Below are 14,047 nucleotides of genomic sequence, written 5' to 3'. Positions count from 1 at the left end.
TGCAATAAAAAACAAACAAACAAAAATCATTCAATTTCTTCACTGCTGGTACCAAAGGTATTGATTATAGATCCAATAAGATGAATCCATTTACAATTTCAGTCTTTATCATGATGTTGCCTGTTGGTCCAGTAGTGAAGATTTTTGTATAATTAATGTTGAGGTATAATCCATATTGAAGCCTTTAGTTTTTGATCTTCAGCAAGTGTTTCAAGCCACTCTCAGTTTGAGCAAGCAGGTTGGGTCATCTGCATAATGCAGCCACTAGCTTCTCCACAGGAGAACGATGGACATTCACTTTATGTGCAGTTTACTGCCTTCGAGAACGTGTGTGTGTGTGTGTGTGTGTGTGTGTGTGTGTGTGTGTGTTGGGAGAAACTGATTGTAAACTAAATATTGAATACATATGAACCTTGGTAGAATATAAAATATGAAAGAAGGAGTCTAAGATAGTGTTCAAACTTGTAGCTTTTCTGAGTTTAATAGTAGATATTGTTAAACGACATTGAGAATATAGAAGAAGGGCAAGTTTGCTTTGACAATAAAATCATGAATTCAACTTCAGATGTTTTAAATTTGAATTGCCAAGAGAGCTCATGAATAGAGATATCAAAGAAGCATTTTAAAATAATGTTCAAAAGTCAAATTTCAAAGGAAATTTATCGAATTTTTCCAAACTTACTCCATTAATAAGTAGAAAAGCCACTTCTTAAACTCAGATATGTCAGAATTCCAGAGGCCAGCCAAAGCACCGTGCTAAATGACTTTCTGTTAATGCTAGCTGCAAGTTTACAGAGTTACTACAATATGCCAGGAATTGTGCTATATCACAAACATTATTTAAAGGTTATTTGGCGAAAGGATTACCTGCTAGAGAATTTTTTTAATCAATAAAGGTAGAAAAGAACAATATTTTAGAAGTTATTTCCTCTGTATATTATGTAAATAAATTGCTAGGTTTTTTTTTTCAACTTCAGATTTCTGTACAATTTATTATTTTGTTCACCATGCTTATGCAAATGCCATAGGATGTTTAAAAATCATATCCAGGCAAAGAGTCTGTATGGTAGACTTGAGTCATGTCTATCAAGTCCTTTTCTCTCTACTTGTAGAAGTAGGGTGTCACAAAAGAGCAGGTATTAAAGCTGAGCTTTAGAAATAATCTAGAAAAAAGAAAACATTAGACAGAAAGAACATCATAAGCAAAGCCAAGGATGTTTAAAAGTTTTTGATATATTTCACTCATGAAATAGTGGTCTATGAAAAATATAGAGAGGAAAGATGGTTCAAAGTCTGTGTGAGCCTGCTGTTTTAGAATGTTTCTCTGTCCATTCCTGCACATAGGGAAAATAGTTGTTAAAGGTTTGGTTCTAGGTTCAGATACAGGCTTGATTAAATAGTAATGCTGATGGTAGTTAATTCAAGTAATCCTTGACTCATGGGGAGTGATCTCTGGTAAAGCAGAAAGGAGTGTTGTTTGGTCTGTGCCATCTTCATGATCATTGGCTTGAGTTTGTCGGACAGCAGTCTTTTTCACTTCACTTGAGGGTTGCCTTAATTTTTTGCTGAATTTGTTGTTGATCTGAACCCTGTCCTATCCTGTGCTATCTTCACAGTCTCTGACATACTTGAGCCAAGTCACCATGTCAGTCTGTCTCCTTAAGGGCTTTCCTGTCCTCTGGCATGACTTAATTAGTGTATAGGAATCCCTGTGTGGCTCTGTTTTTGGTACTAGGCTGAATGATTGGAAGGTAAAGCACTACTTTCTTTTGTTGATTGAAAGCTTGAATATAGTAATATCAATATTTGTACCATTTTAACTTGTAATATCAGTATTGTTTGTGTCTTACTCTGTGATCTGAATGTTTTTCTCATATTGCTTATTTCCTTTGCTAGGACGTGAGTCAGCAAAGAAAAGAAAGACCAAACAAAACTGAGGAATCAACAAGGAAACCCTGGGAAGCACTGAATGCAGCAAAATAAGAACAATGGATCTCAAATTCAACAACTCCAGGAAATATATTTCCATTACTGTCCCTTCCAAAACCCAAACAATGTCACCACATATCAAGTCAGTAGATGACATCATGGTACTTGGCATAAATCTGAGCAGATTTAAAAAGCTTACTCAGTTTTTCATCTGCGTTGCTGGTGTTTTTGTATTTTATCTTATTTATGGATATTTACAGGTAAAAATAAAAGTCATTTGTTTATACGAATTAATTTTATTGAGTTCACCACTGGGCCAAATTTTCAGAACTTAACTGATCGTTTTGTCCAATAAATTTTACTTAATAGGGTCCAGTTTATAAATGAGAATTTTTTTTGTTGAGGTTTCTTTTTTCCCTCCAGTATAGAAAGGAAAAAGGTTTTTAAAAGTAAATTTTCTGAAAACAGGGTCTACAATTTCAGAACTATGTGTTTTTATTTTAAGTGTTTATGTGGGAGAATGGAAAAGAGCTGACACTTTATTTTGAAAAATAGTTAGTTTTGTTGTGTGCCACCAAGCCAACTTTGATTCATAGCAGCCTTATCTGTTTACAACACATCGAAACCTTTCCTGGTCATCATCATCATCTCTGCTGTTTACAGTTATGAAATAAAAAATTTAATGTCTTTAATCCATGTATTAGTAAGTGTAAATAAAACTGAAAGTGGAATTGTGACTTTTATTTCTGCAAAGAGGATTAGTCTGAAACAAATAAAATGCATAAACATCTTTGTAATAACTCATTTCCCTATTCTAAGATGATATGAAGATATCACAATAAATTACAAAGAATTTTTAATTAAGGTTGAAATTTCTTGTTGATAGCTTTGTTTATTCTTTCAAAAAGCAGTTGTTACTGAATAACTTGACACCAAACTAATTGTATAGGAAGTGGAGTTGGAAATTTAGCCTACAAATCTCACTCAAATTTCTTTTATTCAATTAATGATCAGAGGGTTTAATTCATAATTGACATATCATTGTTTCTTTTTGCCTATCTGCTAAAAAATATTAATTTGTTAATGCAGTTATTTTTCTGTAACAGTTTCACCTGTGTGAAATAACATTTCTACTAAAATACAATTATGTATTAAATAATTGAAATACCTTCGGGGGGTTTTCAGTAAGTTAGTTCTATATAGTGGGATGTTTATCTCAATGCCAAAATACTAGAATAATACATAAAATACTTATTTAGGGTGAAATCTCAGAAAATGAAAGTGCAAAAATGTGTTCCACCAATAGAGAGCTGTGGGAGAGTGTTAGGATTACACCCTGCCAATGGCGGGAAAATATGCTAGAGCCAGAAAAAAAAGACAGTCACACTCTGGCTCTCACAAGTTTTACTGTATTTCATTTTCAGTACTTTGCAGACTTTCTTGAAAATAAAATTTAGTAACTTTAATTATCTCCTCCATGGGAAAATTATGAGGATTCTCCTCCTATGCAATTTACTGCATTTCTTAGAAATTCATCCAAAAATTTCATCTTTGTAAAGTTTTCCTTAAATACTTATGCAGTATATTTAGTTAAGAAAGGTGTGGTAGAAAGTTCCGGTTCTGGTTACTATCATGTTGATTTCTTTTCCAAAGCCTAGAGGGTGTCAGAGTTTTACTGTGTTCCATTTAATTGAAGTGGCTGACTCTTTGGAAATAAATTGTCTCTGGATAAACATTAACTTCTATTCTTTGAGTTTGTATGACCTAGGTGTTAACACCACCCACAAGACAAGTTTGAATTAACATTTAACTAAGTGACTTTATAATAATAAACTTGTAAGGAGTTGTTATGGATGATTTGTCATTAACAATTGATATGAGTGTTACATTATGGTCTATAACTTTGCTTAGCCAAATTAACTATTACCTTTAAAGAGAAAAAATGTCATGGACTCAGGCCTGGCTCATAGTTTGCCCTTCTGCATGTTTCAAGAGGAGATTGCCTATCTTGCTTAGCTTGAGTTATCTGCACCACTCCCTAAATCAGTAGTATAGAATAATAATTAAAAAACCCCAATTATAATTTGGAACAGGTTATGTCCCTTCTATGAAAAAAAAAAACCCAATGAAAATAACCAGGCCTCTCTACGTGAGTTTTGTCAATCAGAGCCTTAAAAACCCCAGGGAGCAGTTTACTCTGCAGACATGGTGTCAGCTGTGAAGTAAATGCTGCTCAACAATGTCCATCCTTTAGAGAAGAGCTGTACATTTGTAGTATTTCTCATTGAAGGTTGGTGCTTTTTTTGTGTTTTACTGGGGCAAAGGTTTGTTGCCTCTTAAATTGTGATTTTAGACATTAATAATAAATGTGGAGAAAGTTGATGTTGCCCTTGAACTTTAACAGTATTCATTTTTCTTTTAACAGGAACTAATATTTTCAGTGGAAGGTTTTAAGCCCTATGGCTGGTACCTTACGTTAGTGCAGTTTGGGTTTTACTCCATATTTGGCCTAATAGAACTTCAGCTTATTCAGGACAAACGAAGAAGGTATGTGGCTTGTATTTCTTTTTTTGATAAGTTCTCTAGTAGTGGTAGTGCGCTCTCTCTTTTTTTCTTTAGTGTTTAGAATATGTAGTCCACTCTGCTTATGACTGTACATTTACCGTTATAAAAACGTTTTTTCATTCCTAATACTTTTATTAGTAAGGTATCAGTATATAATATTAAATATGCACTGAAAAAGCAAGGTCCTTCTGTGAGTATTATATTGCAAATAATGTGGGTTAGGCTTTCTATAACTTTGAACATCTTGAAATAGACAAAAATATTTTAACGTATGCTTCTGTTTTTATAAATTTTACCAGAATATGTAATTACTGAAATACTTATAATGCTCATTCTGTGCTTTTTAGAGTACATTCCAACTAATACTACCATTTTTAAACTGAGTAATTACATGTCTAACATTAAAATCATGTGTTGTTATTATGTGTTGGCAAGTCAACCTGCTCATAGCTGCCCCTCCGAAAGGTCTTCAGAGGCTGTAAATCACACAGGAGGAGATTGCCTATGTTTCTCCTGTTGGTGGATTCAAACGACATGCCTTTGGGTTGACAGTGCAACTCCTTACCAGTCTATTAAAAAGGGAGGTGGGGGGTGCAAGCAAGTGAAGATATAACATAGATATTATCAATTGAAACACTTCCATTCCAAAACAAATAAAACATCTTATTTAAAAAATATCTTCTGTATGTTACACAAGAGATCTCCATGAATCAAAATCAATTCACTGCAGATAGCATCACAACAAGCAGTGAGAAGAGTACAACAAGCAATGAAAATAGCCTAATTGTATAATTCCATTTCAGAATTTGTTAAAGTGACACTGCTCTTTTTTTATTCATGTGATGGTTTAGCTAAAACACTTGTTGGTTTTCTTTTTTGTTAATATCAATACTGGTATAGAATTTGGAGTCAGAAAGCATGAGTTTGGGCCTTGGCACTGCTGCTTCACATTCTCTCTGTTAGAATGTTAGGGCATTAATTCAACTTTCCAAGTCTTGGATTTGCTTTGAGAATCAAGTGTAGTAATATGATATTTGCAAACACATTGTAAACTATAATATCTTCTCTACACTGGTTGTTAATTTTAACCAAAGATTACCTTGCAACTTTATTAAGTAAACTTTTTGTGAGTTTTAATAAAAAAATCTTACAGAATGTTTCTGAAGATTTTCCTACTATTTCTAAAGATGCAAGCAATTAAAGTAAAATAGAAACAATGGGAAGGAATCTTCTGAGCAAGATAATGAAGTCTTTCTAAGGACAAAACTGAGAGCTAGAATAATGCTGGAAATTTTGTGAGTGTGAAAGCAAGTTGAACTTTAGGTTCATTTTCTGTCCGAAGACCAGTTGCTGTCCAGTTGACTGACTCTTGACAACCCCATGTGTGTGTCATAGTAGAAGAGTGCTCCATTGGAGCTGGGTGTAGCTGATTTTTCAGAGGAAGATAGCCAGGGCTTTCTTCTGAGGCACCTCTCGGTAAACTTGAGTCTCCAGCCTTTTGGTTAACAATCGACCACATCAACCTAATGTTCATTCCTTGAGATTTTTCTGACTTGACTTTTTATTCTCACATTTTGCAGTCTGTGAGCAAATTTATTATATGATCTGGATAGTCTTCCTTTACCTGTACTATACCACAAAGGGTTAAACTCCACAGACAGCATTGTTGTGTATTGTAGAGTCAGAACTGACTCTCCTTCAGGTTTTCAGGGACTTTAGCTTTTATGGGAAGAGATTACTCGTCTTTCTCTTTTAGAGCAGCTGGTAGACTATAACTGCCTGCCTTTGGGTTGACAGTGTAACTCTGCCTATTAGTGCACCAGAGCTTACCAGTTGCGAGCAGGCCTGCTAAACTTTTATTTTAAGTGTACACTATTGTATTAGTAGTTAAACAGGAAAGACTTCAAAATTGAAAGACAAATTATTTATTCCAATTGTGTTTTGAAAAATACTATTTTACCTCTTAACTGGCCCTGTAAAATATAAAGGAATTTGATTGTATTGAAATAAATATTAACACAAATCCTACAGTATAAATTAGATCTAAGTGTGTCACATATTCACACTAATGTTCAGGATTATTTTTATAGACCACAACATATCTGGTCAAGGTGAATTAAGCCTCAGCAGCCTTAATGCCAAATTAGGAAATCTCTAGAACTGCAGGTAGAACCAGTGTAGAGGACTTGGGATCATAAAGAGTCAGTTTCCTCATTCATCATAAAGAACACTATTTTTTCTAGAGAAATTCTGTTCAGGTTATTCTAGCAGATTTTCTCTAATGCTAGATGGTAGATGGAAACATTAGGAAACAATCCTTTCCAAGTTAAAAATCAGGCCAGATGCCTCTTACAGTTACAGGTGTCAATATTTATTCCTTTTTCTAGAGAAATTCTGCTCAGGTTATTCTAGCAGAGTAGATTTGGAACTCTTCCTAATGCTAGATGGTAGATTAAAACATTAGGAGAACACAATTATTTCCAAGTTCAAAACCTGGCAAAGTGCCTTTCACAGTTTCAAAGGTCAATATTCATTCAATTCGTCCACCCACATCTCCCTTGTGTTTCGTCAAGGTGATTTTGCTAGAATTGCTACTGGTTAAAAGAAAAAAAAATCAACATTTGTACTTTCAGAGAAAATCCAAGTAACTCTAAAATAACACTTTTCACATAGTTGTGAGTTCTCATTTATGATAGATGAAAAAAATGTGAATTATTGTTTCCCAATATTTCTAGAAACTGTAACTAGAAATTAGAATAGTAGTTAGATAATTTACACTTTTTAAGCACATGATCTTAAAACAATATGAATTTGGTTCCAAAATGAAGATCTTAAAAATTATCTTTTACAGAATACCAGGAAAAACCTACATGATAATAGCTTTTGTAACTGTGGGTACTATGGGGTTATCAAACACTTCCTTGGGCTACCTGAATTATCCTACCCAAGTCATCTTCAAGTGCTGCAAATTGATTCCTGTTATGCTAGGAGGAGTTTTTATCCAAGGTATTGTAATAATATATTTTCATATTGTTTAAAATACTGAGATCTGTTACAGCATCTAGCATTAGGAAAACATAATCATACTTTTAATGAATAGATAGAAAAATTCTGAGTGATGTAAAAATAGGATAAACACCAATACTTCTGTGTTATACATTTGTATCTGAAACCAGTCATTAAACACATAAATAACAAAGTAGTAATTGTTTAGTCTTTTAATCTTGGACTATATTTTTAAAAAAATTTTTTTGTATTTTTCATCCTAACTCAGAAGTACCTGGAAAGCCTCATTTTAAGTTTTTCTGTGCTCTCCTCTTCTGTGATAAAAATGGAAAAAAATGGAAAATTCTCAGATTGAAGTAAAAATTAATCTACACACAGGACCTTGTGGACTTAGTGACATCTTAGATTCCAGCTGAGTTACTAGCTACGTAGAAATATGAATAAAAGAGATGATGATAATGAAAGCAACAAGCTGAGGAATACCTCTTTGTTCCTATTAATCATCATGGAGGCTATTCCTGTAATTGAGTCTTTCTACACTACTATTATGCTTACACCCGTTTACTTTTATGCATTAAATACCTTCCCAAATAAAGTCTTTTAAAATGAAAATAAGTGCATCATCTGCTTCACATATAATTTCAAAATAACTGTTTTCACAGGGAAAAATAATCAACTCAGTTCCTATAAAAATCACTGACTGACTGGACATAGAAAAAGTTACAGTACTTTATTTCTGTTATTTTCTATAGATATCCATCCCAAAAGGCAGTTTGGTGATCTATTTGGATATTAATACGATTAAAGTATTGGCACACGGTTTTATAACCAGACTACTTAGTCTGATAAATTGGTAAACTTGTAAAATGTAAGAAAACTTATTATCTAATATAAGAACTAGAGAAAAATTAATTTTTCATGAATTTTTAAAATAATTTTGAATGTGCATAGTTCTTACTATCAGATTTCTACAAAATGGGATGCTTAATAAAATAACAGATAAATTAGTATTTCATATCACACAGACATACCACTGTCTCATGACTTTAATGTATGGAGTTTGGGTGTTTTTGACCTTGGATACAGAAAGCAAGTTTCTGCACTTCCTGGTTAAGCATAAGTGTTTAAAATTGCTGGTTAGATACTTGCATAATAAGTTTGACTCTTAACATTTATTTTATACAGGAAAGCGATATAATGTTGCAGATGTGTTTGCTGCAGTGTGTATGAGCTTTGGTTTAATATGGTTTACCCTGGCTGACAGCACAATTGCACCAAATTTCAACTTGACAGGTAAGGAATTTATTTCAGTTCTTCACTTTTATAGGCATTTAAGAGTTTTAAAAATTTCTTAAAGGATTTAAGTGACAGAATCATTCTTATTTCTAACATAAAGCTTTGAGACTTTTCATAAAAAGTAGTTAAAAATATCACAACTCTGGAAGTAGAGTAATTTTTTTTTTTTAGTTCCCTTACATCTTTAAATCATAAGAGTAAGGCTGTTTGCCAGGCAAAATCTTCATTTATCAAATGCATACATGGTAAATTGGTATTGTATGAGTTAAATTAGAAATGTGCACATGGATTACAGAGTTAGTAATAATTTTTTTAAACACAAAAACTTTAAAAATTGTACTTTTGCATCATGTCATTATTTTAGCTTGAAGAAGCAACATGATAGTATCTTTTAAGATAAAACTGTATACTGTAATGTAAGTATGAGAATAACTTTAATTAAAGCTTGTAACAATTAATTTTCTCCAAAGGATTTGTAAATCAAACTTGCTTTATCAAAAGCAAAATTGATTTTCATAACCCATTGCCTTCACTTGTGTTTTAAATTATATATGCAGTATAATTGCTGTGAAATTATTGAAAGTTAGAATTTTACTTATTATTTAGTGTAACTTAGTTTATTAATCAGACAGAAACATTATTTAAATATTTTCATAATAAAAAGGGAAACAAAATATCTTACTATGATTTCTACTGTCAGTTAAGATTCACCCTGATTTCTTGATTACACCTTTGAAGAGAAATAAACCTTAAAAACTTACTTAAAAACAAACAGTACTTTAATATTTATGATATATCTGCATTTATCCCAGTCTATAAAAACATAGTATCTTATAAGTTGTTAGAGTATGATTTAGATAAACATAAATGAAATATTGAATGTACAACATGTATAGGTGAGAATTTACTTATTCAAATAAGATTTCCTTTTAAAATATTCCCCTTTTGATGCAAGTTAGGTATTTTGATGTTATTTAGGACCTTTTTAGTATGCCTTTTATTATTGTTGTTGTGTAACATCTAGTTGGAATTGACTAATACTTTTTTATTTAATTTACTGAGTTTCTAGAAGCAGTAAATTGCATGGTGGGAAATTACCCATCTTTCTCTCGTGAAGCAGCTGGTGGATTCGAACCACGTGCCTTTGGGATGGCAACACAGTTCCTTACCACTAAGCCAACAGAGCTCCCCTGAATGCTTTTTTAGGATCCTCAGTGATGTTTATTCTTTTGAGGATAGAGATTCAACATTTAAAACAAAGCTTTCAGAATCAAGTCTCGGGAATGAAATGTACAAATCAATTATTATTATTGATTATATTATTATTATAAATGTAGAGTTAGATAGTTAAAAGTACATTTAAAAGTAATTTGAAAATTCTCAACTGACATAGCTAAATACACATGTCTCGTATTTTTAATTTTCTTCCCTACTACCTCTGGTTGCCTAGTCTCTGGAGTTGCACTGCTATCATAAAGGCTGAGCCTCTCAGGCAACTTGAATCCACCAGTGACATTATGGGAGAAAGGTGGGCGATCTCCTCCCATGCTATTTATAGCCTTGGAAATCCAATGATGGGTCAGCTGTGAATTGGTTCTGACTTAATGGCAGTGAGTGAGTGAGTGTGATAGTCTATACATTTAAAAAGCAAAACAAAACAGATATCTCCCTTTACTCTCACAGCTTTAACCAAAGCCAATTTTTATGCTTTAACACTTTCTGACTGGTGTCCATGCATCCTGAACAGTTTAAATTCATGGATTGTTTATTACAGAAATATGCACATCTGTGATCCCCTTCCAAGAAGGAATTGTGTTGATTGCCACATTTGTTTATGCAGTTTATGTATCTCTAATTGTAATAATTAAATATTGCCTTAATTATTCAAACTGAATTTTAAAATAAATAGAACTATTTCTATGAAGGCATTACATTATATGAAATACTCTGTGTAAAACAAATCAGTAAAATCCCAGGTGAATTAAAGTGAATAATACAACTGTAAAAATTGGGGAAAATGATAAAAATATTAATTGATCACAATCCAAATTGATTCAAGAGTGCCTAAGTTTTTGGTACAATTTAAATGAAAACAGTGTGGAAATTATGGACATGTGTTATGAGACAAAACAGAATTTTAGACAAAAGTCTTACTCAGAGATGTTGTTCATTACATGTATATTTATATGTCTTAAATTAAGAATTTTAAGTACTGCAATTTCAGTGGTTTCTTTTTATCTTAATCTGTTTTTTTTTTTTTTTAATTCGGTTAACTTACTAATATCCCAACTATCACCTAAAACTACTCTATCATTCTCAAATACAGTATTCATTTGAAATATATTAGCTAGTTTAGAATCAGAACTATAATTTCATATGTTATTGAAACACAGCAACAAAGATAGCATTACTACTTGTTGTTATGTGCCATCGAGTTGCCTGTGACACATAGTGACCCTATGTACAGCAGCCCTAAACCCTGCTTTATCCTGTGCCAGTCTGTCTCTGACACACCTACCCCAATTACCCTAGTCACTGAATCAATCCACCTCATAGAGGATCTTCCTCTCCAGAGCTGTCCCTCCACCCTCCCAAGCATGATATTGTTCTCCAAGGACTGGTCCCTCCTTGCAACATGTCCGAAGTATGTCAGACGAAACTTCAGAATCCTTGCCTCCAAGGAGCAGCCTGGTTTAACACTCTCTAGGATGAACCTGTTTGTTTTCTAAGCCATCCATGGTATATTCAATACTCTTCTGCAACACTACAACTCAAAGGCATCAATTCTCCTTCCATCCTCCAGCTTTGTGGCGTATAGCAAGTGATTGCAAAGACCATGGCCTATATCTGGCACATCTTAGTCTCCAGAGTGACACCATTGCTCTTTAGTACTTTGGCGAGGTCCCTAACAGCAGACTTTCCCATTGCAATACATCTTTTAATTTCCTAGCTGCTAGTGCCAAGAGTGTTCACTGTGGAGCCAAAGAAACTAAAGCTGTGAACAATCTCAGCAATCTCTTCCATCCATCTTGATCCTGCCAATGGGCCCAGTGGTGAGAATCTTTGTCTTTTTGATATTGAGCCTCAATCCATATTGAAGGCTGCAGTCCTTGACCTTCTTTAGCAAGCGCTTCAGGTCCTCCTCAGTTTCAGCAAGCAGGGTTGTGTCATCTGCATAACACAGATTGTTGATAAATCTTCCACCAATCTTGATGCCACACTTCTCATACAGCCCACCTTCCCAGATAATCTGTTCTGCATATAGGTTGAAAAGATAGGGAGATAGGACTTTATTAGAGTTAGTTAGGTACTTCTTTTGATTTTTTTTTTTTAGGTTTTCTTTTAATACTAGTTTATTTACAAAACTAAAATACTTTGTTTTTCGTACCAAATCATTCCCATTTTCCTCACCTCCCCCATTAAACGGTACATGGCCTGTGTACCTTTCAGAACTGGTTGTTAATAAGCATGCTTGATTTTTACTGAGAAAAATATGACTTAACTACTTTTTTTAAGCCATGTCGATGACCATATTTGATTATACAACTTACATATCTCTAACTGTAATAAATATTGCCTGAATTATATTTTATATGTTTAAATAAGAGTTATGGTTTTTTTTGAAGGTGTGATCCTTATTTCTCTGGCACTATGTGCAGATGCTGTCATTGGGAATGTCCAGGAGAAAGCTATGAAACTGCATAATGCTTCTAATTCAGAAATGGTAAATACATTAGTGTGTTTTCTTCTCATATGACATACTCAGTGAAGGATTTAATTTTATGAAATAGTTATAATATTGAAAAAAATAATTTCATTTTAAAAAGAGTTTGTTGTCACTATTGTTAATAACAATAATATGTTCAAACATTTCAGGAATATACAGAGTAGATGTCATTGTTGTACTTAGATGCTGTGAAGTAGGCTCTGACTCACAGCCACCCGTCCATCCCCCATACAAAGCAAAATCCTACTGACCATCTCAGAGTCTCTGATATGCCAGCCCCTGCTCCTGGCAGGAAAAAACCTAAAAAAAAACCTGTTGCTCTCAAAGCAGTTCTGACTCCTAATGATCCTGTAAGAGGAAGTAGGACTGCCTTGTAGGGTTTCTAAGGCTACCAGTCTTTAAAGAAACAGCTTGTTTCATCTTTCTTCTAAGTCATAAACGCTGAAAGAAAAGAAAGCTAAACATAAAAGTTAAAAAATCCCAAGTTGAAAAAACAAATAACAAATACAAAGGGAGGTTAAACATGAAATAACAAAAGATCTTTTTAATATGTGAAAAAAGTTATAAATCTATGAAAACAAAATTTCTTAAATATAACCACTTGTTGTTGTTGTTGTTGTTGTTATGTACCATCAAGTCACCTGTAACTCATAGCAACTTCATGTACAACAGTTTAGAAGCCTGTCCTGTCCTGAGCCAGTCTTCACTGACTCCAAAAGACCTACCTCCGTTGTCCTAGTTACTGTGTAAATACAATCTCATCTAAGGTCTTCCTCTCCTGAGCTGTCCCTCCACCCTTCTGAGCATGATGTCCTTCTCCAGGGACCAGTCCCTCCTGGCTACAGGTCCAAAGTATGTGAGACTGAGCCTCAAAAATCTTAACCTTCAAGGAGAAACTTGGTTTCACTCTCTGCAAGACAGAGCTATTGTCCTCTTGCTGGTCTATGGTATATAAAATGATATATCGATGGTATAGCTTCTTAGCTGGGGCAGAGGTTTGTAGTTTCATCCACCTGCTGCTTTAGAGGAGAAAGATAAGTAGTCTCCTCCTATATAATCTTAGAAACCCAATGGAGGGAAACCAGGAATTGGTTTCTAACAAAGGGTCAGGATTATGTATGACTTTTAATTTGTTGCTATTCCAGTACACATAAGAACAGCAACATCATCATCATCTTTTTACTATAAGTACTAGCCCCATTCTTTTTTTCTTGTTAGGTTTATTGTTAAATGTTTCATGTTTTGGCTAGTGATGCTATAAATGACACCTTTTTTACCAGTATGTCTATCTTCCCACTGACAGTTATTAGTTGTTGTCATGTGCCATCGTGTCGCTTGCGACTCATAGCGACCCTTTCTAAATGCTGTTCTATCATGTGCCAACCTAGCCATCTCAAACGCACTTATTCCCACCACTCCAGTCACAGAATCGATCCATCTCACCACAGGTCTTCCTCTCCTTCGCCGCCCCTCCACTCTGTCAACCATGATGTCCCTCTCCAAGGACCAGTCCCTCCTTGCAAC

At 33.9% G+C, this 14,047-nt stretch overlaps 1 protein-coding gene across 1 annotated transcript in view; it reads left to right on the top strand.

The window, feature by feature from the left end:
- Positions 1-1,973: 1,973 nt before the first annotated feature.
- The window catches only part of LOC102875684 (adenosine 3'-phospho 5'-phosphosulfate transporter 2-like), a 26,962-nt gene continuing 14,888 nt past the window's right edge, over positions 1,974-14,047 (top strand). Inside the window, exons 1-5 of the mRNA XM_006891595.1 lie at positions 1,974-2,189; positions 4,355-4,476; positions 7,346-7,500; positions 8,686-8,793; positions 12,423-12,520. Of these exons, the coding sequence (XP_006891657.1) occupies positions 1,989-2,189; positions 4,355-4,476; positions 7,346-7,500; positions 8,686-8,793; positions 12,423-12,520 (684 nt within the window). The 5' untranslated portion in view covers positions 1,974-1,988. The remainder of the gene's footprint in view (positions 2,190-4,354; positions 4,477-7,345; positions 7,501-8,685; positions 8,794-12,422; positions 12,521-14,047) is intronic.

This window comes from Elephantulus edwardii, unplaced genomic scaffold, assembly GCF_000299155.1.
Source record: "Elephantulus edwardii isolate Elephantulus edwardi_28Jun2011 unplaced genomic scaffold, EleEdw1.0 scaffold00101, whole genome shotgun sequence".
Taxonomy (NCBI): Eukaryota; Metazoa; Chordata; class Mammalia; order Macroscelidea; family Macroscelididae; genus Elephantulus; species Elephantulus edwardii.
The sequence above is the reverse complement of the archived record's forward strand: the minus strand, read 5'-3'. Positions and strand labels throughout refer to the sequence as shown.